The 22,880-nt window shown below is 36.6% G+C and overlaps 2 protein-coding genes across 5 annotated transcripts; one reads left to right on the top strand and one right to left on the bottom strand.

Moving 5' to 3' along the window:
- Window positions 1–219: 219 nt before the first annotated feature.
- LOC121411611 (39S ribosomal protein L45, mitochondrial-like) lies at window positions 220–14,932 on the bottom strand. Of its 3 annotated transcripts, none has more exons than XM_041604419.1 (8): window positions 14,811–14,932; window positions 8,329–8,593; window positions 7,058–7,122; window positions 6,542–6,693; window positions 5,424–5,472; window positions 1,333–1,482; window positions 395–680; window positions 220–351 (listed from the first exon to the last, which is right to left on the bottom strand). In XM_041604419.1, exons 1-7 carry the CDS (start codon window positions 14,859–14,861, stop codon window positions 399–401), a joined length of 1,014 nt encoding a protein of 337 aa, XP_041460353.1. In that variant the 5' UTR covers window positions 14,862–14,932; the 3' UTR covers window positions 220–351; window positions 395–398. The 3 variants fall into 3 exon arrangements, with proteins under 3 accessions (XP_041460353.1, XP_041460352.1, XP_041460351.1); XM_041604418.1 differs by having other exon boundaries at window positions 220–364; window positions 408–680; XM_041604417.1 differs by having other exon boundaries at window positions 220–680.
- Window positions 14,933–16,280: 1,348 nt separating this feature from the next.
- On the top strand, window positions 16,281–21,940 carry LOC121411610. 2 transcript variants are annotated; one of them, XM_041604416.1, is made up of 4 exons: window positions 16,281–16,689; window positions 17,358–17,404; window positions 19,501–19,665; window positions 20,915–21,940. In XM_041604416.1, the coding sequence occupies exons 1-4, from the start codon at window positions 16,355–16,357 to the stop codon at window positions 21,550–21,552; spliced, it is 1,185 nt and encodes a 394-aa protein (XP_041460350.1). In that variant the 5' UTR covers window positions 16,281–16,354; the 3' UTR covers window positions 21,553–21,940. The 2 variants fall into 2 exon arrangements, with proteins under 2 accessions (XP_041460350.1, XP_041460349.1); XM_041604415.1 differs by having other exon boundaries at window positions 19,498–19,665.
- The last annotated feature ends 940 nt before the right edge of the window (window positions 21,941–22,880 follow it).

Here is a 22,880-nt window from a genome sequence, read left to right as displayed (position 1 = left end):
TTTTCCTCTCCTGGATAGAGTGTGTCACGAAGCATCTTGACATTAATTTCAACTGTGCTCTGAGCCAATCAGATGCCAGGAACTGGTAGCTTATAACAAAAGTCAGTGGAAAATCATTGCCTGTTGGTTTATGCTCCCGTTTCTCACATTTCTAAATGGACAAAACAATTGAGGATCGGAAAACCCCAATAGACGATAATTCTGACTTTTTTAAAACTCCATGAAGATGAGTGCCTTTTCAAACATCTTTACCAGTACGAACAATTAAAAGAGCTAGGTTGAAGATCTTCGGGGCAAGCCTACCTCTTCCATTCAGACTGCCTCTAACCATGACAACAAATTCTTCCTCCGTTAATCAGTTCATCTGTTCTTTGATCTTCCTTTTCTTCCATCGATAATCAGTTCATCTGTTCTTTCATCTGCTCTTTCTCGCTACTTCCTTGCTCCATCCCCTCTCCTCCATCCTCCTCCGCTTCCTCCACCTCCTCATCGGGTAAGACCATTGTCCTGATGATGGGTTCCCTGTGGTCGGCCCATTCCGGTACGATCTTCCCATGCATTCTCCAGGTTCCGTATCGATGCGGCAGGTGCTTCTCAAAGACCACATACTCCAGAACATCTTTAGGTATCTCTTCACTCCCGACCATGATGCGACCGAAGCGATCGTAGATTGCTAGTGTCTGTATGGGGGGAAAATGTTAACATCCGAGTCTTCAGGACATAGAGTACAACTTGGAGAACCTTATTAATGAAGATTTATATTTCCATGCCCAATATTATAAAAAGTGACATTATACATATATCATACCTGCAGACCTCGCAACTAAACAATAGAGTCAAATAGTGGAGAATATTTCAAGATACCGATATTTGCGAATTTCTAAATAAAGAGTAAAGTAAGGGGACAATATTGCTCTCTAATTTTTCCCCAAATAGGAACTATCTGATACTATTTAATATGAACAGGTAGAAGGAATCAAATATACATGAATATGAACCCTTTTTCAAGGATAAAGAATGCACTTATAAAATCATTCAACATACAGTCTTTGATAAAGTAAATACAAAACAACTGATATGTACATAATAATAATACATATGATTTATATAGCGTTTTTTTTATTTTGATTTAATGCTTAAGGCGCTTAGAAGAGAGCGAAACATGAAAGTAAAGATAACTTGGAGAATTGCAAGAAAGAATAAATCACAAATGAGGATAAATGTCTGTCTTCAAACCTAGTACCAGCTGGTGAACAAACTGTTAATGTTGTCTCTGCTCGAAAATTCCTTTAGAATTTTGACTAGCTATTGAGAAAGAAAGCACTTCTATACCTGTTTTGTATGAAAGCGCACAGTGACCTGCCCATAGATGTTTCCTTTGTTTATCATATCTGTACATCTCATGTGTACAACGCGAGGTTTCTCTATAGATTCAAGCATCTTCCATCTTATCGTCTTGTAACGAAAACCAGCTGTGATCTCCTGCAAAAGAATTACATATTAATAAATACATGTGAATACAGGTACTTTGTCAAATAAAAAGTAGATTTCCACAAAGTATTGCACTTTAATAGCTCTAAGAAAGTTTATTCATATGAAAATCAAGTTCTTGACGTAACCCGTCTTCTTCAGGGTTACATGGATTACTAAGTATGACAAGATATTAAACGATTGAACAGATTTGAATAATTTGATATATATATATATATATATATATATATTTACATTATTCCCATTTAAGGCATTTCTTTAGGGAAAAATGTTCAGAAGGGGGAAGCCGACTTTTCAAACAAACTTTTTGATTTGTCGTAACATTTTTGAATTTATTTTCTCTGATCTCTGTATGGGTAGGAGGCATTCTCTTGACACCGATGTAGAATGTCAAACTACGTTATATTACTTCAACACTCTGTAGGCCAGGGAGAATTTCAACATAGTGTAACATGAAAGATAACTATACCAGTATGCATTTTGTCATAAATAAAATTTGAACAAAATCTATTCCAGAAAATATACTAAGACATCAATCCCCCCATGTCATTCTATGCTGATACAGATACATGTATATGAAAAAAAAATCAAATCAAATTTGCCCTTCACTTTAATTCACAGTGGCGTATGTACATAAAATCATTGTATATTTCAAATGGTTAGCATAATGGTCTTTTATTGCGGAATATTTACTTAAATCTGCCAAACAAGGGATTTAAATAACTGTACAGCAGGATATCTTCTTGTGGTGGTTAATTTTCTGGGGTATATGAATGGCATGGAGGAAAGGGAGGCATAATACTACTTAAAGGGGGATGAGACCTTTGAAACAAGTAGGCTTGTGTCGAAACAGAAAAATCAAAGAATAAGAACAAAGAAAAATTGAGAAAAATCTGACAAATAATGAGAAAGTCATGAGCATTTGAACATTTGAATATTGTGTCGAAACAGAAAAATCAAAGAATAAGAACAAAGAAAAATTGAGAAAAATCTGACAAATAATGAGAAAGTTATGAGCATTTGAATATTGTGTCGAAACAGAAAAATCAAAGAATAAGAACAAAGAAAAATTGAGAAAAATCTGACAAATAATGAGAAAGTTATGAGCATTTGAATATTGCAATCACTAATACTATGGAGATCCTCCCTTGGCAATGCGACAAGGAAGTGTGATTTCACATGTGAACAACTTTCCCTTTGATGGACTATAAAACAACCCCAAAATGTGATACAAATTCTTTATCCATGATGTATTCTTTAAAAATCTGTATTACATGCCCTCCTATAGAAAGAATATATGCTCTACTGATAGATGTGAAAAAATAGGCAGTTTAAGTGAAATATATACTAAAGTAATGGGAAGAGTTGTTCACAAGTGACATCAAACATCTTTGTCGCATTGCCAATATGAGGATCTCCATAGCATCAGTGATCGCAATATTCAAATGCTCATAACTTTCTCATTATTTGTCTGATATTTCTCAAACTTTCGTTGATTTTTCTGTTTCAACACATGCTATCTTGTTTCAAAGGTTTCATTTTCCTTTAATAAAGTATCCTTATCAGACTTTACAATGGTGACAAACTACATTAAAGTAGAAATATATTGAAAATCGTAAAAATGGAGAATCATATATCACAATAAAGGAGAAAATAAGGAGAACACGATGGTGTACATCATTTATCATGGAGACGGATGAAACTCAGTTAATTGATAGTTTGAAGTTCTCTCTCTGAATGCTTCAAAACACGCAGCCTTACGTCCGCGAAATTGGGGATTTTTTATGACGTCACTGTCTGTACGAGAGGCGTGATTGGCTCTCCCACGTGAAGCTCCACTTGCATGCAAACCTGTTGCAAGGGTACATTTTCTCCACATTGTCACTGAATATTTCGATCCCGAAATGATCGAAAGAAACCCAGAATTTTATCTTGATTTGGATTTTCAAATTGATGATTTTGAGATGAAGAGAATGATGATGAAGTGAAACAACACAGTGACGTAGTTGGAGGTAAATTGGGGGAATTACGCCGATGATGATGATGAAAATTCAACTTGCAACACAATCACAAGTAAAGTCATGTACATGCCGATTCGCTACCAATTCATGCTGCTGGAAGTGCTAGCTACACCGCGCGGGCCAAATTGAATTCATGCTGAACATGAATAACCACATCCAAACAGAGTCTATCATAAGAAGGAAAATGATATAACTGTACTTACAAACAAGTGAATAATCCGAACCTGAAGGCAAATCAATTCAACGAATAGTAGCAGACGATATGGCATATTCACTGACGATACACTTCATGTGGCTGGATAGATTGTCACTCGTTCTGTTAGATGTAACTTTTATCTCATTAATTTGACAAAATTACGAAACTCGTGGAATTATTTATCTATGTAAAAATATAGTAACATCTATCATTTTTTGAATAACGATAAAACCTGTTTTAAAGGAAAACGTTGAGGTAAATTAAAATTAGATGTAAAAGATCATCCCATCATGCGTAGCATTATGTGATCGTAAACAAACCATCACAACAACACATGCCGTATTGTTTGCTCGCCTGAGAGAATAGATCTTTGCACGTGTGCAGCAGCTCTCAATCAGCAAGGAAGGAATACGTGCATGTTTGCGATGGTTTGTTTGCAATGACATACATGTACAAGCTACGCATGTTGGGGGGGGGGTGATCTTTTACATGTAATTTTAGTTTACCTCAACGTTTTCCTTCAAAACAGGTTTTATCGTAATACAAAAAATAATAAGGATGTTACTATATTTTTATATATATAAATAATTCCCCGAGTTTCGTAATTTTGTCAAATTAATGAGTTACAAATTACATCTAACAGAACGAGTGACAATCTATCCCAGCCACATGAAGTTTATCGTCGGTGCATATCGTCTGCTGCTATTCGTTGAGTTGATTTGCTTTCAGGTTCGAATTATTCACTTGTTTGTAAGTACAGTTATATCATTATTTTCCTTCTTATGATAGACTCTGTCTGGATGTGGTTATTCATTTTCATGGATTTAATTTGGCCCGCGCGGTGTACGTAGCTACCACTTGTAGCAGTAGCTGCATGAGTTGGTAGCGAATCGGCATGTACATGACTTGTGATCGTCAGGCAAGTTGAATTTTCATCATAATCATCGGCATTGTTCCCCCATTATTTACCTCCAACTACCTCACTGTGTTGTTCACTTCATCATCATTCTCTTCATCCTTAAAATCATCAATTTGAAAATCCAAATCTAGATGAAATTCTGGGTTTTCTTTCATTTCGTGATAGAAGTATTCAGTGACAGTGTGGAGAAAACGTACCCACGCAACAGGTTTTGCATGCAAGTGGAGCTTCACGTGGGAGAGCCAATCACGCCTCTCGTACAGACAGTGACGTCATCAAATTCCAGTCAATTCAGAGACCGATGCGAGGCATATTTCGGAGAGGCATTTTAGCGTTTTTTAATCGGCGATTTTCACCTTTTTGTATTATTTTCGGTATTTTTGAATGACCCACTGGACCGGCTAATGATCCCAACATCATTACCTTTTCATTGATATATAATAAGACCACATTCATAATCAATATATTTCTCCTTTAAACTAAGATGGATAATATTGAAATATTAACAACTTCTACAATTATCCAAGAAAAACTTCTGTGACCAACTGACCTTCAACCTCAAAATGTAATTATTGCACTGTAACTCCTGTTTGCAAACATGAATACAGTTTGAAGGGTTCTTTAGTAATCAAAACTTAAAAACCAATGCTTCCATTGACCATGTAAGATGGTTGGAGGCCTAAAAACACTATCTGTATTAAGTCACCTTGATACAAGTTGTTAAGTGATATAAAAGGGGCAAATATCAAAACCCTAAATAAAGATGAAAGAAAAGTAATATAAACTGTTCACTTACAGGATAGCATTTTTCAGTGACAAGTGAATGCAGCAAATGTCTGTCAAAGCTGTCAAAAGAAAATAATGGAAGCAACAGATACAATAAAATTAGAAATCATTTGTCACTATCATATTTGTCAAAGTTTGCAATATGTATATTCTTCCTTGAAATAAGAATTCATATCCATGTTCATTGATTAATATTTAGTTTAGTTCAATCAGAAATAAAATAAATCACAGATGATAAAAGTATTTGACTGTGATTAGAATATTACATTTTATGAAATACTATTCATTGTGCCATTATTTTCAGCAATGTTTTATGAGTACAAAACATGTTCAATCTAATATTGTTGCCTTGATTGAGGGTCTATGTAATACATGTAAATATACACCCAATTTGTCAAAGAACAAATTTCCTTTACTTTTTGGAAGTATAAGAGTATGTTTAAAAAATAAATATTTCAGGCAAAGATTTATTTGAATATGAGGTGACATAGCTCAGTTAAGAAGCAGGATAGCTGAGTCAGTTAGAGTGTCTGTTTTGGATGAGATCACAAATCTCAACGTAAGGGGTTCGAGACCCCTTATGATGAAACACGTCTAACAAAAATCTGATGCTATAGTTGGGTGTTAGCGTGCTCAGTGAATGCAGTTGGAAAACACTCCGTCCATTAGAAAGGATGCAAATGTTTGTCCCCTCTAGAACCACGACTTCTGTACATTTACAACCAATACACTATTTCTCAAAGAATAGGGTGTTTCCCCAGTATATTGCACCTGCCAGTTATAATAATCTGAAGCAAAGGAAACTGACACAAGTCTGAAATGAAACAAATCTCCTGTTGCAGGCTTTGGCAAGACAAAGCACGCTCTGGTAATAACTGCTATTGTATGATGCACATTTCCCATTACCAAAGTACACTGTCATTTCTAATGAACTTTTTTTTTTCATCTAAAGACTCCATTGTTTTACAATAATCACATTGAGGGCTAGCTTGTGATGGACCTTTGCTTTGCTAGTCCATTATATTTCTCATGCTATCATGTAAATCCGATGACTTCTATTCCTAAATTTGTAAATTAAATTGATGTTTTTTGTTGGGATTATGAGAATAAATTAATTGAAATACTTACTCTTGGAGTGCATTGTGGGCATCGACATAGATCTGCTGGGCTTTCCAAGCAAAGTCTGTCGTTGTGAACTCTGGTTCAAATTGCCGGATTTTCCTCTGGGCCATTTGCGTGACACCAACATTTTTGACCCGCTCAAGGCGTTGCTTAGCACCCTGAAAATATGATTAACAATTACAAATGAATTAGCCTACAACATTATTTGCAAAGGGACAATATTATTCAAAAGAATTTTTGTTTTGCTATTTGGTAACATAATTTCTTCATGTACTGAGAAGTGAATTAAGGTGTTATGATCATTCAAGATGGCCTATATTAGAAGACTACACAGCTTAGGATGTTGCATTATGGGTAATAAACCTGGCCAGATTTGAGTAATTGAGGACTTGAGTTGAGATGGTGTTATTAAGGCTGCTGGTTCGTATCTGCTTTACCGGGGGTAATCCATGTTTAAAAAGGAAAATTGCCAAAGGGATCAAAGTGAATTTGTGGGCTGTTGGTTGGTAAAGGAAGTATTACCTCTGTGGTTAGTGACGAGGCTCTGCCATCTCCTTCTGGTGGGACATAGGGCTCAAAGAAATCGCCTGAAAGAGAGCAAGAATATAATATATCATTTTAAAAGGATAAATGCAAAAAATAGATCCATATTTCTTGAGATATAAAATGATGGATTTCACCAGTTTTCACAAAAATGAAAACAAAGCTAAACTCAATGGAGATTGAGCCTGCACATACCTGGGTTTGAATCTATCTTAAACATATGTTATAGCAAAATCATTGAGTTTCTAATATGTTATAAAGATGTACCGGTATATATATTTAGGGAGGGGGCTATTGTATTTCAAACGCAGTGGTCTCTTAAAAAAATAAATGTTAAAAACACACCACATTCAATTGTCATAATTACTGAAAAAAGAATATCCTACAGTTTTACATACTAAACAATAACAGAACCTTGTATAAACTATGAATATCATCAAGATTTCAAATTTCAAATCAAATATTTTTGGATGTGAAGAGACAAAACCGTGATTAAAGGGACCTCTTTCATTAAACAAATAAGATCTATAACATTGCAGTTATTTTTCAAATGAAATACATTAAACTTCTGTTTTACATGGGTGTTTTTATCATGCATGTAATGAGAAACACAATGTAATTGATGTAATCTGTATTTGAGAGCTGTTAGAAATGGAAGGAAAAAAAATGTTATGTTATGCCTGTATTCTTAAATATCTTGTACCTTGTAATACTTTTTACATATTTTGCATCATATGATATATAAATAATAATATAAATCATCAGATCCTGAAAGATTACTCTTGAACTGTTAAAAGATTTGTACTAAATCAATCAAATGGCAGGGGCTCAGAAGCCTATAAAGTAGCTTGTAACTTGTCACTAATTAAAGGAATTGTTGAACTTCTTTCAGGATCTAAAATATATTTTTTCTTGCAGTTAATGCTAATTGCACATCATCAGGTTTATATAGACACTGACAGGAATCACCGAGATTTTTATGCTAATTATTGCTAAATTGCTATGATAATACGGTCATACACGGCCATGGACGCTTAAGAAGGCTATGGAGGGAAAATAATCAACTTTTAGATTATTGAGAACTATGTAATGATGCTTATTATGAGACAACAACGCCAGGGTTTCCACTTGAACTATCATTGCATGCACTGACAGCATATTAGGGCCCAACAACTCAGATTTTTGCAAAGCTCCACAAAGTTACTCTTTAAAAGGTTACAGGGCCATGCCTGACCTATCATCAAACTCACCAGTGCAGGTAATTGTAATTGGTCTCTCCTGATATTGTTGTCCAGGTCTGATTCCTGCATTTCTCAAGGTATCCAAGATGTATTTACGTCGATCATTCTTGTACTCCTCGGCCTTCCTCAACCGCTCCTCGTCTTTCAGAGTCAGTCTAGCCTTCTTACGAGCCTTGTGGATTTTTTGTGTGGTTCTGTTCCTGCATGGCTGGGTAGCAATTACTGACGAGCTCAACAAACTCTGACGAGCTACATTAAATGCATGCTGTCCGATCTAATAAATTAAAGAATCAACAAAGGGATTAGCGACTTATAGGCAGATGCCATCAAAACTGGAAGAAAATTGTGATACTAACCCATTTTACATAGAGCACCTATCTTTTGAATTGTTCCCCCTCCTACATGTAGTCAAGCCTTTAAATTAAAACTAAACTTTCTCTCTCTCTCTTTCGCCTGTCTGAGCATTTTGATGTCAGGTGTCAGGAGATTGGACGCCCCAATTGTCGAGTCTGAGTTCTGACATTAATGAAGTTTATCTGTAACTTTAGCATATAAAAGATAGACCTCTTTTATTTGAATCAAAATTTAATTCTCAACAACTATCTTAGAATATCTAAGTTAACTGAAATAGCCCTTTCTTCATCAGAGCTTGGATGATATACTGCTACTAGATAGAATTGACATAAACAATCTCCTATGCAGCTTGACAGAAGCAATGGAGGAGATATCTCTCACTACCTCACTGCTATTCGTCGACAAAGAAAAGAGGCAAGCCTGAATGGTCCCCTGCTGTTCAAGCTGCCTACGAAAAAGCTCAAAGAGCTTGGAGAGATTGGCATTCTAAGAACTGACCCAAAGCAGGCTATCACTACTGGAAACATCTAAAAAGCATAAAAGCCTTCTGGAACTTAGCTCTTGCTTGAGGCAGGCTATGCCTTAAACCTCTTCTTGAATTCCAACTCTCCATGAAAGATATACCAGACCAGCTGCAATTTGCATTCAGAAGAGGATTCTCCTGCCAACTCACAGCTTTATGTCTGCAACTGATCTAAGAGGGCACTGTTAAGCAGCTAGCACCACTTTATTTAGATTCTCGTACCTTCATATATTTTTTCCTGCATTTTTATCTATTTTGTTTGATGAATTGAATAATAAATGGTTATAGAATCATTGTTATTACAATGATGGTTGATTTCATAATAACTTATGTATCTATTATATACCTCAGGCATGTGATTATATTTTTACGTATTTTGGAATTGTGCTTCTAATTCCTGTTTTTCATTATAGTGTAATCTTTATGTATATTTGTGTGTTTGCTTTTACGTCTGAAAATCTGTAATTCGGCCTTTGGGCCGCAAATGTTTTTTGTTCAATAAACCATTTCTATTCTATCCTATTCTATCATAGAAGTTCAACCAGCAGAAAAGAGGCCTACCTACGTTGCCTTCCCAGATGCTGAAAAGGCATTCGATAAAGTATGGCATTAAAGCTTGCTGAACAAACCGAGAGCTGCTGAACCAGACCAGTTAATTCTTCGAGCAATAAAGAGCCTGTATGATTGTATTGATAGCCTTGTCTACTGGGACGGCAAAGTCCCTCCTCCAATCCATATCCAGCAGGGTGAAAGGCAGGGTGGAGTGCTCTCACCTTCTCTCTATACTCTTTTCATTGATGGACTTATTAAGACCCTTCGAGACAAGAATCTTGGCTGCCATATTATGCCAGAGTCCTTGTTCTTGCCAATGATGTGGCACTTTTGCAACAGAGCTTCAGGCAATGTTAGACACCACCTTAGCCTAGTCACAGTGCTGGAGGTACAATATCAACCCAAATAAAAGCGCTGTGGTGGTCATGCACCCAAAGAATGACACACAGACTGTCTGGACGATGGGCGACTCCCCAATTTCTCCCAAGAATTGCTACGACCATCTGGGCATCCCCAAGTCTGGTTCCAGCCAAACCCAGATCATCTTGAGAGGCCTTAAGACATTTTATGCCCTCCATGGCACGGGACTCACACGATGGGATTGGTTCCAATGCTGTCTTCCCATCTTTGGAACGTGTACTGCATCCAAAGAATGCTGTACAGTACAGCAATCCTCCACTTTACCAAAGCCAAGGAGTATAAGCTGGACAAGTCGCAGAATCATCTTGAGAGTCCTTGGGGTTCCCAATACTGCGGCTAATGAATGCGTCTTCCTGTTAACCGGTCTTCTTCCCATTAATGCTAGAATAGACTATGAAAAGCTTCTGCAACTTCTTAACCTAGATCAGATCAGGTTTGAGTATGGAACCTTCTTACTAGAGCACTGCATGCCAACACCCAAAAAGTCAAGTTCCTTTATTCTTCAAAAGTATGGACTACCACAGCTTGAAGACCTGCTTATCAATTCCATCCCATATCGAGATTTGAAGCCCACCATCAATAAGGCCATCAACGATCATTTGCAAGCTCATATTACAGGGAGCCACTTCCAAGCCTTCTCTTATTTGCTGGACACTGAGGCCCTTCACTGATCCTTTGTAGCTTTACCCCAAGGACCCTCCCTCTTCCATTATCAGACAAGCCTTGACTGTGAGAGCACAACTCCTTACATCAACATACCTTACTCAGTCCAGACTCGGCAAAATTGGGAAAAGAACAGACCCAACTTGTGCCCTGTGTAATCTTGAAGAGGACACTACAGCGTATATCCGTGCCAAATGCCCACTACCCTCCACCTACGCAACACTCTCTTGGACAAGATTAGGAATCTTCTAAAGGATTTTCCCTCCTCAGCAACCTTCTTCAATACCAGCAATCCCTGCCAACTCACAGCAGCCATCCTACTACCCTATGATGCTTCCCTCCCTCAACCTCTATGCCCTGATCCTAAAGGCTACCTTGCACTTCATCTTTAATTTGCATGTCCTTTTCTTGTCCCTTAAACTTGTCAATTTACAGTAACCTGCCTATCTGTGCTACGCACACCCAATATCATGCAAAGAAATTTCCTGTATCTCAAATTCTAAACCATGTTCATATTATTAAAGGAAAATATGAAATTAAGGTGAATTAACTTGAAAACTCCAAACAGTCGCTGGTTTTTTTTCTGCATTTGTTGATTTATCACAATTTATCTGTAGAAAAATTGAAAAGGAATGGTTCATCACTCTTAAGTCACAGTTCCGTACACACAGAGTGCACATTGTGCCACTGAAATTGCATGCACAATGGGTGAAGCGTAGCTTTAGTTTAGGACCCCCTATCAAGTACTGTACTAGAAATGGATGAAATTTTGCTTAATTTTCCAAATGACTGTCAAAATTTGATTGTCCAGATGTTGGACACACAACTTGGCTGGGCTGGGTAATAAAACCCTCCCCCCCCTTTTTTTGCTTGTCAAAAAAACTGCATTAGCGCCAAAAGATGTTCCAAGGACACTGTTATTATGTAAAATCCGTAAAATAATGCTAAAAATGTGAAAGGTGAGGATTTATTTATGTTAAAGTAGACAACCGAAGAATCAAAAGTATTTTATAATGACTTTTTTTGGTCATCATTGTAAAGGGGAAGTATTACTAATCAGATATATAACTTCACCTTTTAAAATAGTGATTAGAGTTTGCAGAAATCAGCTCTCAAAAATGACTTATTTTCATGGCATATTTCTGCCTTCGTCCGTCCTCTGGCGAGCTCCAGCTGAGTGACGTCACACCACGAGCAGTGAGCAGCTGAGCTGACAGCAGCCCATTGAAGACGATCTTTCCAATCAGCGTTTTTTGCTCTTAGAATAGTTTATTCCTCTCAAGATTGGTCTTATTACATAGATAAAAGTTTGAATTTTCTGAACAGTAAAATGAAATGCACATTTAACATATTTTGGTAACCGATATTTAGCTTAGAAAAAATTATTTGTTTTCAAGAAATATACGTGAATAAACAAAGCATATTTTCACTTAGAAATCATGCTTGCACCACATTGATATTATTATCAATATAAAGCATAGACATTCGTCTTCACAACTGAATAAAAATTATGAAATTTAATTACGTAGCAAGTTCAGGAACCACAAAAAACACGGCAATATATGATCGCGAAATGATTGGAATTGCACTTGGATTGCCGAAGCATTGCGAGGCAACTGCAGCGAACGCACTTTGTTCATATATCGTTATGAACACGGTCCATATAAAAACATGGTCTGTGGACAAATCTGTAGGCACGAAGTTTTTTTTATGAGTGCGGGGATCCTGGTTCGAAACTCTGATTTTTTTTTTGTTCTGGATTTTTTTTTTTAATTATGTTCCTTCCCCATTCCTATCAGCTCTTTTTTCTCTTTATTTTCATGTGAGATTCTATTCAGTCCTGTATTTATTAAATCTTACTTCTTAATTGCTGCTTTTGATTTTCAAGTTCTTGATTAGATTCTCTACTTATATTATTTGGGCAGCGACTCACTCACTCACTGGAGCAACACAATGACGACTGCAGTGGACAAAATTGGTCTTTACAGTCCACAATTCAATAAAAACGGGCAAAGGAACACAGTTCTGAATCACGTTTGGTCTGAAGTTGTCGAAAACAGAAATTGAATATCACATTACATGAAGAAAACGGTAAATTCGGAAGATATTGAACAGGTCAGTAAGGTGATTCAGTGCATGATGCACAGAGAGATGATGAGCACGTCGATTGTGTGACGTCATAATTCTCGACCGTTTTCGGCTGCGTGATTGTCGGTCTGGGGGGCTGAGAAGGGTGTCTAATAATTTCATTTCTTGCATTTCCACGGCATCTATAAGACTTTTTAGTGACATATTTGTGTATAAAAAGACAATACCTTTCCATCCATATATAATTTGTCTATAATCATCACTTTCGTGAAATTTTCTTCGTGTGTCTCCTTTAAATATGTTCGTCAAAATATTTTATGTACCCGTGTAGATCCAATCAGAGCAGATTCTACTGCGTTGTTGGTACAGTGGCAAATACAGATTTTGAACAGCGTGAGCGTTGTTATTGGTACTGAATGGATAAACAGAATTGTTGAATTTCCGTTTTCTGACAAGCAATTCTGACAGGCAATTTTCTGAAACGGAAAAATCACTGTCCCTATATAAATCATTGCGAATCGGTATTCTCTGCCCCTTTCTTACCTTCAACACGCCCATTTTTTTTAGATATTACCAATCAAAATGTGCTTTGTATTGGCAGTTTACCAATAGAAGCTTTCCTTATGTCAAGAGAATATCATGGGCACTGTGCATACACTAGTTTCTGGAGATTATACGCAATGACTGATTGTTTGAAATTTCTTGACATGTGCACAAAATAAAGAAAGTAAAGAAAGAAATTAAATGAAAAACGAGCGAAATAAAGAATAAAAAAGAAGGTAAAAAAGTATCAGAAAGCAGAACTTAAAAAACAAGTGGAGTGCCTCTGGCAGTCTCACCTGCATCACGCGAATCAATATAGCAGCAGTGCTGACTTTGAAAGCTATTGTAACATAATTTTCACAAAAAACATAATTCATATTAGGCCCGCTTTGAAAGTGCATTTTTGATGCAAGTGTACACGGCCTGTTTTTCGGTCGTGTACACGTTGTAAAGACTGAGGGTCAGATCTCATATAATGACACAATAGTACTATGTTCATTGACAATAAATGACTTTTGACCTTGATCATGCGATCTAAGACTTGTCAATGATACTTGATTACCCCTAAATCCACATTTTATAAACTTTGAAAGTTATGATAGCAATCTAATATCTAGAGATGCTCGGCGGGTCGCGCAGCCGAGCACATGTATCCCCGAACCCACCGCGTCATCCGTCATTGCGATAAAGCTCACACAGAAATTTGACCAAAAAATACAATTATCATGGCGACAATGACCCTAGCATGCAGGTCCTCCAAGTCCATCTACCATCCAAGTGTGGTTGAAAAGTGAGTTATGGTTCCGGAGAAAGAGTCTTGCATGTTAACTTCAACGTTGACCTGAAAATGACCTTTGAGTTTACCATGTGACCTCTGACAGCAGCATAACATGCAGGTCCCCCAAGTCCATGATTTAAAGAATCAAATTTAAATAAGAGCCAAGTTGTATGAATAATAGGTGTAATGGAAACTGTCAATGTAAAAAATCAAGCATTTGCCCCAAAGAAAAAGAGAAAATAAGCCAAACATTCATTGCCACCCTTATTTTCCCACACATGGAGATATAACTGAGAACAAGGTTATCATAACCTTGTTCATTGAATGAGTGCCAGCAGCCTCATCTCAGGCGGACGGCCATGGGTATAATTACTTAGGTGCGGTCGGCCGTCGGCTGACTAAAACACTGTCCCACACGTGGACTTTGTGACTATTAACTGTCCCACACTTTGCGACTAACTGTCCCACACGTAGACTTTTATGTCATGTTTTGACAGTACGCTAAAATAAGACATGCGAAATCACTGGAGAAAATGAGGATTCTTCAATACAAACTTGAAAAAAACTTACCACTTTATTGTAACAGGACACAAAAGATTTGTAAAAGATATTATTAGCCATGATTGAAGTTGTACTAATCTGATCGAAGCTTCTGTTATTTATTATAGTCAGATAATTTTAAGCCCAGCATTTTCGTAGGACGACGCGACACACTCCACGCATGTAATTGTAGCCGGCCGGAAATTGAACGCAGAGTACGTAGATAGAGCTTACCGGCGAATTGCCTTGCCAGCTGCCTGACCCTGTTTTTCTTCAATTGAAGAATACCGTCTACCGACGCTAAAGTTAGGCTAAAAGCAGAAGTCAAGTGTATATTTCTATATGTGCACCAAACACAAATAACTTAAATGATTAATGAATACATTAATTAATCAATACAAATAGATTGATAAATGAATAATGACTAATAAAAAACTATATTCATACACAAGTAAATCGACAGATAGATTTCTGAAAAATGAAATTGGAGCCCCCCCCCCCGCCCCCTAAACTGGCGCCGCCCATGATATTCTTTCATTGTTTATTTGGAAAACAAATTGGAGCCCCCCCCCCCGGGGGGAGGCGCCGCCCGTGATAATTCTCATCGTCCACCGCGCGGGGAAACAAGCCCCACGACCACGTTATTTTCCACTACACAACAGTGTAAGGGGCCTCGATAACGAGTATACTATATAGCCGTCATCCGAGCCCCACACACGTGCGAATGCTGGGATAAGCGCATTGGACGGGGCCTGTTTCGCGACTATCTTAGGATGCAAGCTTAATATATACTCGTGATATAGGCCCCACTACTGTGTTGGAGTGTCTGCAGTGCCGTAGCGCGGGGCCTATATAACGGTTATAGTACTATACTCGTGAAACAGGCCCCGCGCACGGACATTCCAAGCCGTTCAACACAGCAGCGGGGCCTATATCACGAGTATATATAGTGAGCTGAAGTTAGCAACCTAGATATATTGAGGTATGATCGATTACAATTTTTTTCTCGAGCGGGGCCTATATCACGAGTATGCCGTAATTTATTGGCCGGATTTCGTTAAAGTCTATTGATAGGTCTGATCTGTTAAATTTGTGAGTTACATGCGAAATCTTAACCGCGAACCTACCCGTACGGTACTCAGCTCAGCGACGGTACGGTACGGTCAGACAGTACCGGTACCGACCCTTGGACCCGACTCCCCCGGTGCTCAGGCCTAGCCTGCGTCGCTGCTGCGACGACGCGGTGTGACTTCTACTTCTGCACGTTCACTCGGTCTCGATCTCAGATCAGCTGCAGCTGCACATAGATCTACACAATTGTTCAGATTGGTTGGTTGCTAGTTCAGCCCTTTCCTCCAACTCTTGATTGCTAGTGCTACCAAGTACCATCAGGTACAGTACTGTACTGGCATGACTGGACACTCCCTCTGCATAAAGCCAGCAGTTGGCACTCATTTTTTACATGTTCATTGAATATTTGGCTAAGTTAATTTAATGAAACTGAAATTTGTGAAATCTAACTCATGTATTGTAAGCTAAGTTAGTCTTGTACTCTTGAAGTTAAAGCAGTCATCATGCCACTGTGTCAGGTGAAAGGATGTGGAAATCGGAGTGGCCATTTGTTCAACAAGAGCATGTTCTGTATACCTGATCCTATAAAACAGAGGGATAGATGCGAGAAATGGCTGAACTTTTTGGGAAGAGAAAAGTTGCTTCCAATTGAAGCTTATGAAAGCTTGCACAACAGATCGAGAGTTGTGTGTGAAGATCACTTTGCACCAGAGAGCTATGAAGTGGATATGAGAGCCAAAATCATGGGCTATAAACCAAGGAAGAAGCTGAAGCCAGATGCCGTCCCTACCATAGCAGCTGTAGTAGAACCCAAAAAGCATAGATCTAAAACTAAAAGGTATCCTATCATATTTCTCTATGAGTTTAGGAATTTGGCTGTTGTATGTTGATTGTCTCGTAAGTTTTCATCTGGAATTTTGAAAAGTTAATAGCCATTATTTGAATTGAAATCTGTTTTTTTTTTTAAGTCCAGGGGAAACTTTTTGATACACATGCCATATGTAAAAATTAAAAAAGAATGAATGGCTGTGATAGATTTCGCTCACAAAATTGGGGAAAAAATCGAAGAAAAAAAAAAAATCGAAATCGAAAATGGTGAACGGTAGCGAGCGGTGACGTTTTTTTTCTCTCCACTCCAACAACGCTCGGGCGGTGTGACCAGGCCTTAAGATGCATATTTTTAGTCTATATCACTTTAAATAATACTACTGTTGATCTAGGGTGAATCCAGTCGCTTTGAGTGATATAAAGAAAAAGACTGAAAAAGATACCTGCTCCGTATGGCAGTAGTAACTTCATTTTCATTAGGCCTGCTCATTAAATTTCTTTCCACTTGATATTTACCATTATTTGACCATTATTTTTGAAATGGTGTGCAAGCTTCAACAGCACATCTATATTGGAAGCAAATGACATAATATGATTGTGTAGTATTTGTCACTGTTCACAGCCACACTGTATTGATTTAAACTAAATGTAGCTGTAATTTTTGTTTTCTGTGTACAGGAAGAAGAAAAAATCAAAGGTGGGAAAGGCAGAAAATGCAGTCACAGGTATATAAATTGAACTATGTGACCTACTAAATTTGTATGTATATAAATTGAACTATGCTACCTAGAAATGTCTATGTATATAAATTGAACTACGCGACCTACTAAATGTCTATAAGAGTAATCTTGTCACCAACTAACCAATACAGACAATACATCAGAGGGTGAAGTTGTTTTTATCTTTAAAGTTTAAAGAACAAAAAAAAATCCTTTAATAGTGTATTCTAAGTTGATAATGGCTCTAGATTAATTTCTTGAACATGTGACAAAGAAAAAAATCCAACAGTGAAGATGGCCGGCTATTGAAAAAATACAAAACAAGTGTTGTTATTTGTTAATGGGCAAGTCCAAGAATTCGTGCGCGTTACATATGGGACATTTCAGAGGCTTCAATGACCTGAAAAATAGTGTTAATTGACTTTGATTAGATTGAATACCCTCATGATGGTAGACATCTAGGAGAAGAATAATCATGGAAAAAATGGTGGCATATGACCTCGACCTTGACCTTTTAGAGAGAAAAGATGGGCCATTACGTATGGGACGCAGAAAAAAGACAATTTTTAAAACAATTTTTACAAGTTGAGAATTCTCTGAAAGTATTTCATTTGACAACTTGTAACTCAGTGTGATAGAAGTCACAATACCCTAGTATATCTAAGGCAAGTTTCATGTCATGAGCCAAATCCCTCTAATGACAGACTCTGATTAAACAAATTAATGACATGTTACGTATGGGACAGTTACGTATGGGACATTTTGTCCCCATAGAGAATGTACACAATTTCCCCATAATTAAAAAAATTGAAATAATTTAAAATATGGAAATAACAAAAGAGTTTCTGTCTTTTAAAATGTTCTATTGAGACATATTTGATATGACTGAAAAGGAAATTAGCCATTTCAAATTTTTTTCCTTGTTTTTCATGGTTTCATGAATTTCTTATGTATTTCTATTGTTTTTTATTTTATTCATATTTTTCCATTTTCACAATTTTTTCGCTTCAATTGTTTTCATTAATCAGTATTCATAACAAATCAGTCTTTAAAAACTAAAGAAAAGGTAAATAATCACTTTTTAGAGCACTCTTGAAATTTGTTTTTCTCCATTCACTTTGTACACAAATCTCCCCATTGACATTGTGTGTAAATGTCCCATACGTAACATGTTGTCCCATACGTAACAATTTTTTAATTAGCTTTTAATTAAAAATTAAACTCTATTTTTGAAACTTTTTGGGGTATAACATTTTCATACTTTATAAATTAGAACTTCCCAGAGATGCAACAATACAAGTATTGTATTATGAGAAATAACGTAATAAAACGACCTCAAAATGTTACGTATGGGACATTCCGTCCTTGGACAAGACCTAATTTGCATAATTAATTAGATGACATCACTTCTTTTCCCAAAAAAGTAATAAGATGTTAGGGGGTCCATGTCCCACCTATGACTAAATCTCACAAGTTTTGTTTTTATTTTGTATGAATTTTTATAATTGTCCCATACGTAACGCCCATTTTACCAATTATGCAAATTAGGTGCCCCAAATTAGCATAAATATGCATATTATCAAATTTTTCTTAATGAAATTTTAAAATTCAACATTTGGGCTTTCTTACCCCACCAAAGATAACTTCTTAAATTAAAGATGAAATTTTGCCTTCTAGGGTGACCTTTTCTTGGACTTGCCCTAAACTGTACATACTGGAAGTATGTGTAACATCAGGAGTTAGACATAGAAAAAATATTGAGTTTTCAGTAAATTTTAAAGCCAGATCTGGTCAGAAGACAAATTTACAAAGCCTACCAAAATGTATATGCAGTGGAGTTAAAATCCTTTGTGTTGACACAAGCTGAGCTCTTTTTTTTTTGCTCTTACAGTACCGTACAGTACTTGTTATGGTTGATATTGCTAGGATACATATATCTGTGCCAAGAGTTTTTAGTTCCATCTCTACAACTCCCATCTTTAAGTTTAATTGAATTTTTGTTTACAAGTCTGTTCAATAGTAGTGAAATTAATCTTTTGATTTAGGTTGGATTGTTTTATTTCCTTTTGTATTTCTTTTATATTTTTGTTTCACTAAAGAAGCACCATGTGAGGAGCCCTTTATCCCTCCTCTTTTCCCTTCTCGTTTACCATCGAATGATGAGCAGGAAGAAGATGGAGATGAATGGAATCATAACTCAAGAATGGAGAGTGAAGAAGAGACGGACAGTACTTCACAGTGTACCGTGGTTGAGGGTCATGATTGTGGCAAGTGTTGTAATAACTTTAATATCAATAAAATATTGATGGTTTAAGGCCAAGTCTTTCCCCAACAAGTTGATTAGATTATAGATGAAAAATCAAACAGACATACATGTAACAGTGAAAAATGTCATTAAAATCAAATGTTTGATAAGAAATATATTGAATTTATTTTTACTTATTTATATTATAAAAAAACAGTTGGATGTATACATGTATGCACATCACAGTTGATATGCAAATAAAACCACGGAGGTTATCATACACTGATTTTTTTTAATTTGACTACATTGGGGCATGGATTGCATCATTTCAGCATAACTCAAGACTGATTGTATATATTATACTATTATAAGCTTTACATTTGTATTAAAGGCATGCATTTTACTGAAAATTTTGGGCAAATTTAGACTAATTTTCCATGAAGTTATTGAGCAAAACAAAATAAAGGCATATTGAGTGATTTCAAGTATGGTGTTGAAATCTGGTGTTGGTGTTGTGACAACACCAGCCACAACACCGTACTTGAAATCACGTTGGTGTTGGGATTGACCTCGGAAAGTTTGTGTTGAGTGCTGGTGTTGAATGTCGTCTGCTGAACCGAGCATTACAGCTGGTGTTGACAATCTACGTGCATTTTCCCTTTTCATCAACACCAACCCCCATGGATTGGGAAAATCGCAATTTGAAGTTCGGTGTTGGTGTCAATGAACTAGCTAAATACCTCAGATTTCCTTATAGTTCTATTTTCAAAAGACAATTTCAGAATTGTCACTTTGCTTCTCAGTGTCCACCAAATGTGACATTTCCCAATGCTACATTGACACTGTTACAATTTTAAAATTTTCTTTTGAAACTGCATAGGAAATCTGAAATATTTAGCTGACTGACTTAAGTAAATGTACATATTTCCAGTTTTAGTCAGTCTAATTGCATTGATTTAACTTTTAGGACCAAATGTAAGTCCTCTGATGCTACACGGACACCATGTACACTAGCATTATTCACTGTTTTGCTAAATAACTTCATGGAAAATTGGTCGAAACGGCCCCAAATTTCCAGTAAAATGTATAGTCTTCATACAAATGTAATACCTACAAACAATATACTGTATGTGTATTATAATTAGTATTGTTTGAGTCATGCTGAAATGTCATAATTTGTGCCCCAACTTCATTGAAGATAATGAATGTTAAATATTTAGACCCTACCCCTCTTTTACCATGATCATTTCATCTTTTCTCTCCTGTGATAGATGTAGGACCGTACTGCAAAGAAGCCGGGATATCTGCTGCAGACATTTCATCTCACTTCCAGGACATACTGCCCTTGCCGACCATCAAGAATGGTCTCGTGCTCGAAGTCATAGATTATCTGCAGAGGAAAAATATGTACTGCCCCAAGAATCTGATTAAAGACCTGAAAAAACTAAGCGATACTCCGGACCTTAGCAATGGGAATGTTGGGGGTTATGTCAAGCGGCTGATGGAAAGAAGAGACCGGATAGAAATAAACACAGAGAACGGAAAAGGTAATCTTCAGTATTTGTGTGAGGAGGAATCCATGATGACAAGGCCGAAGACTGTCACAAAAACGATTAAAAAGCATGAATCCCCAAGAACGACGTCGTTGCATAAAAACCTTCAGCTGGCCAAGAAGCAGAGAGATGAAACATGGAAGTGCCTTGACGTATTGGAGAAAGATAATCAACGCTTGAAGCAGCAGAACAATAATTTGTCAAAGAGAGTGTTACAACTCACCACAGAGAACAGGGAACTGAGGGAAATTGTAAGCAGCTTGCAGGAGCAATGCAGTGAATTGCAGCAGTTCAAAATAAAATATGTAGATTTGGAAGAGAAGTGTAAAAAACATCCAGAAATTGACATGGAGTAGATTGTCAACAAACATAACTTCAATATTTGCTTCACGAGACCAATGACCTACCCTTCTCAGTAAATTTTAGTCCACCATTGTTAATGATGCTGCTAACTATATTAAGAATATGTGATGTTAAATGATGAGGATGTCCCAAACGCCGACATTTTCTTATGCACCTAAATATAAAGATACACCATGACCATATATCTATTAAACAGACATTGTGTGCGTGTGTGTGGAAGCATATTCTTCGAGAATTAGCTCGGCTAAGGCTGACACAAGTCCAGTGAATCCAGTGTTCTAACATTAAAGACTGGTAGTCCCATCAGAGGGGAAGTTCACCCTAACAAAAAAAGTTTATTGTAAAAAAAGCAAAAAAGTATTTAAAAAAAATATTGCTTAATGTTTGAGAAAAATCCATCAAAGAATAAAAAGGTGATTAGAATTTTAATTATTTGATTTGTGACGTCACATGTGAGCAGCTTTTCTACAAATCGTATGGTAAAAAATCAATGAAGTGTCATTTTGTCAGAATTTTTTTTTTTTTTTTCTTTGTCTTCAGTATATCAATAGAACAATCATTCCACAGCTGTTTCTAAGATGAAAACAACACTAAGTCATGAACCTTTCAAAAATTAAAATTTATGCATTTTATATTACATAATGTGTGGGGCAGCTGCTCGTTTATGTCACAAATCCAAAACTTTAAATTCTAATACAATAATTATCTTATTCTCTAGTGGCTTTCCTCAAACCTTCACCAATATTTTTTTCTGTTTGAACTTCCCCTTTTATCATATGAACGTGTCATAGAAAAAAGTAGTTGAGTGATACACACCAAGGGTCCTGGAAAATAGAACATCCTCCCGTTTTAATACGAATGCAGCTGTGTATTCAATTTCCCCATAAAGTTTATCATTCTAACTTATAACCATGGTGGTCATTAATAAAAAGAAATATATCCCACAAACTCAAATAGATTTATCTCAATGAATTGTCAAGACAGAATGATTTATGATAGATGATTTTAAAATATATTTTGAAGAGAGTCAACTCAATGACCTTGATCATAAAATTCAGGTTTGATTCCCAGTTTTTTTCATTGTAAAAGATAGACTCCAATTAAGTCACCTGGATTATTTTTTTGTATGTTCAAAGGATTTGACTAGCTTTGCATTATTGATAGGTCAAATCTCATTTGAATCTGTTCACACAAGTATGACTGTCTAACTTTGGAATTGATAAGTGTATCGTAAGAATTGTAGGTCAAATGTGTACAATAAGAATTGTAGAGGTGTTGTGGCTCAGTGGATATGACATGTCTCCGGACTTTGAACCACAAG

Source organism: Lytechinus variegatus, chromosome 3, assembly GCF_018143015.1.
Source record: "Lytechinus variegatus isolate NC3 chromosome 3, Lvar_3.0, whole genome shotgun sequence".
Classification (NCBI taxonomy): domain Eukaryota; kingdom Metazoa; phylum Echinodermata; class Echinoidea; order Temnopleuroida; family Toxopneustidae; genus Lytechinus; species Lytechinus variegatus.
This window is presented reverse-complemented; position numbering and strand designations above follow the sequence as displayed.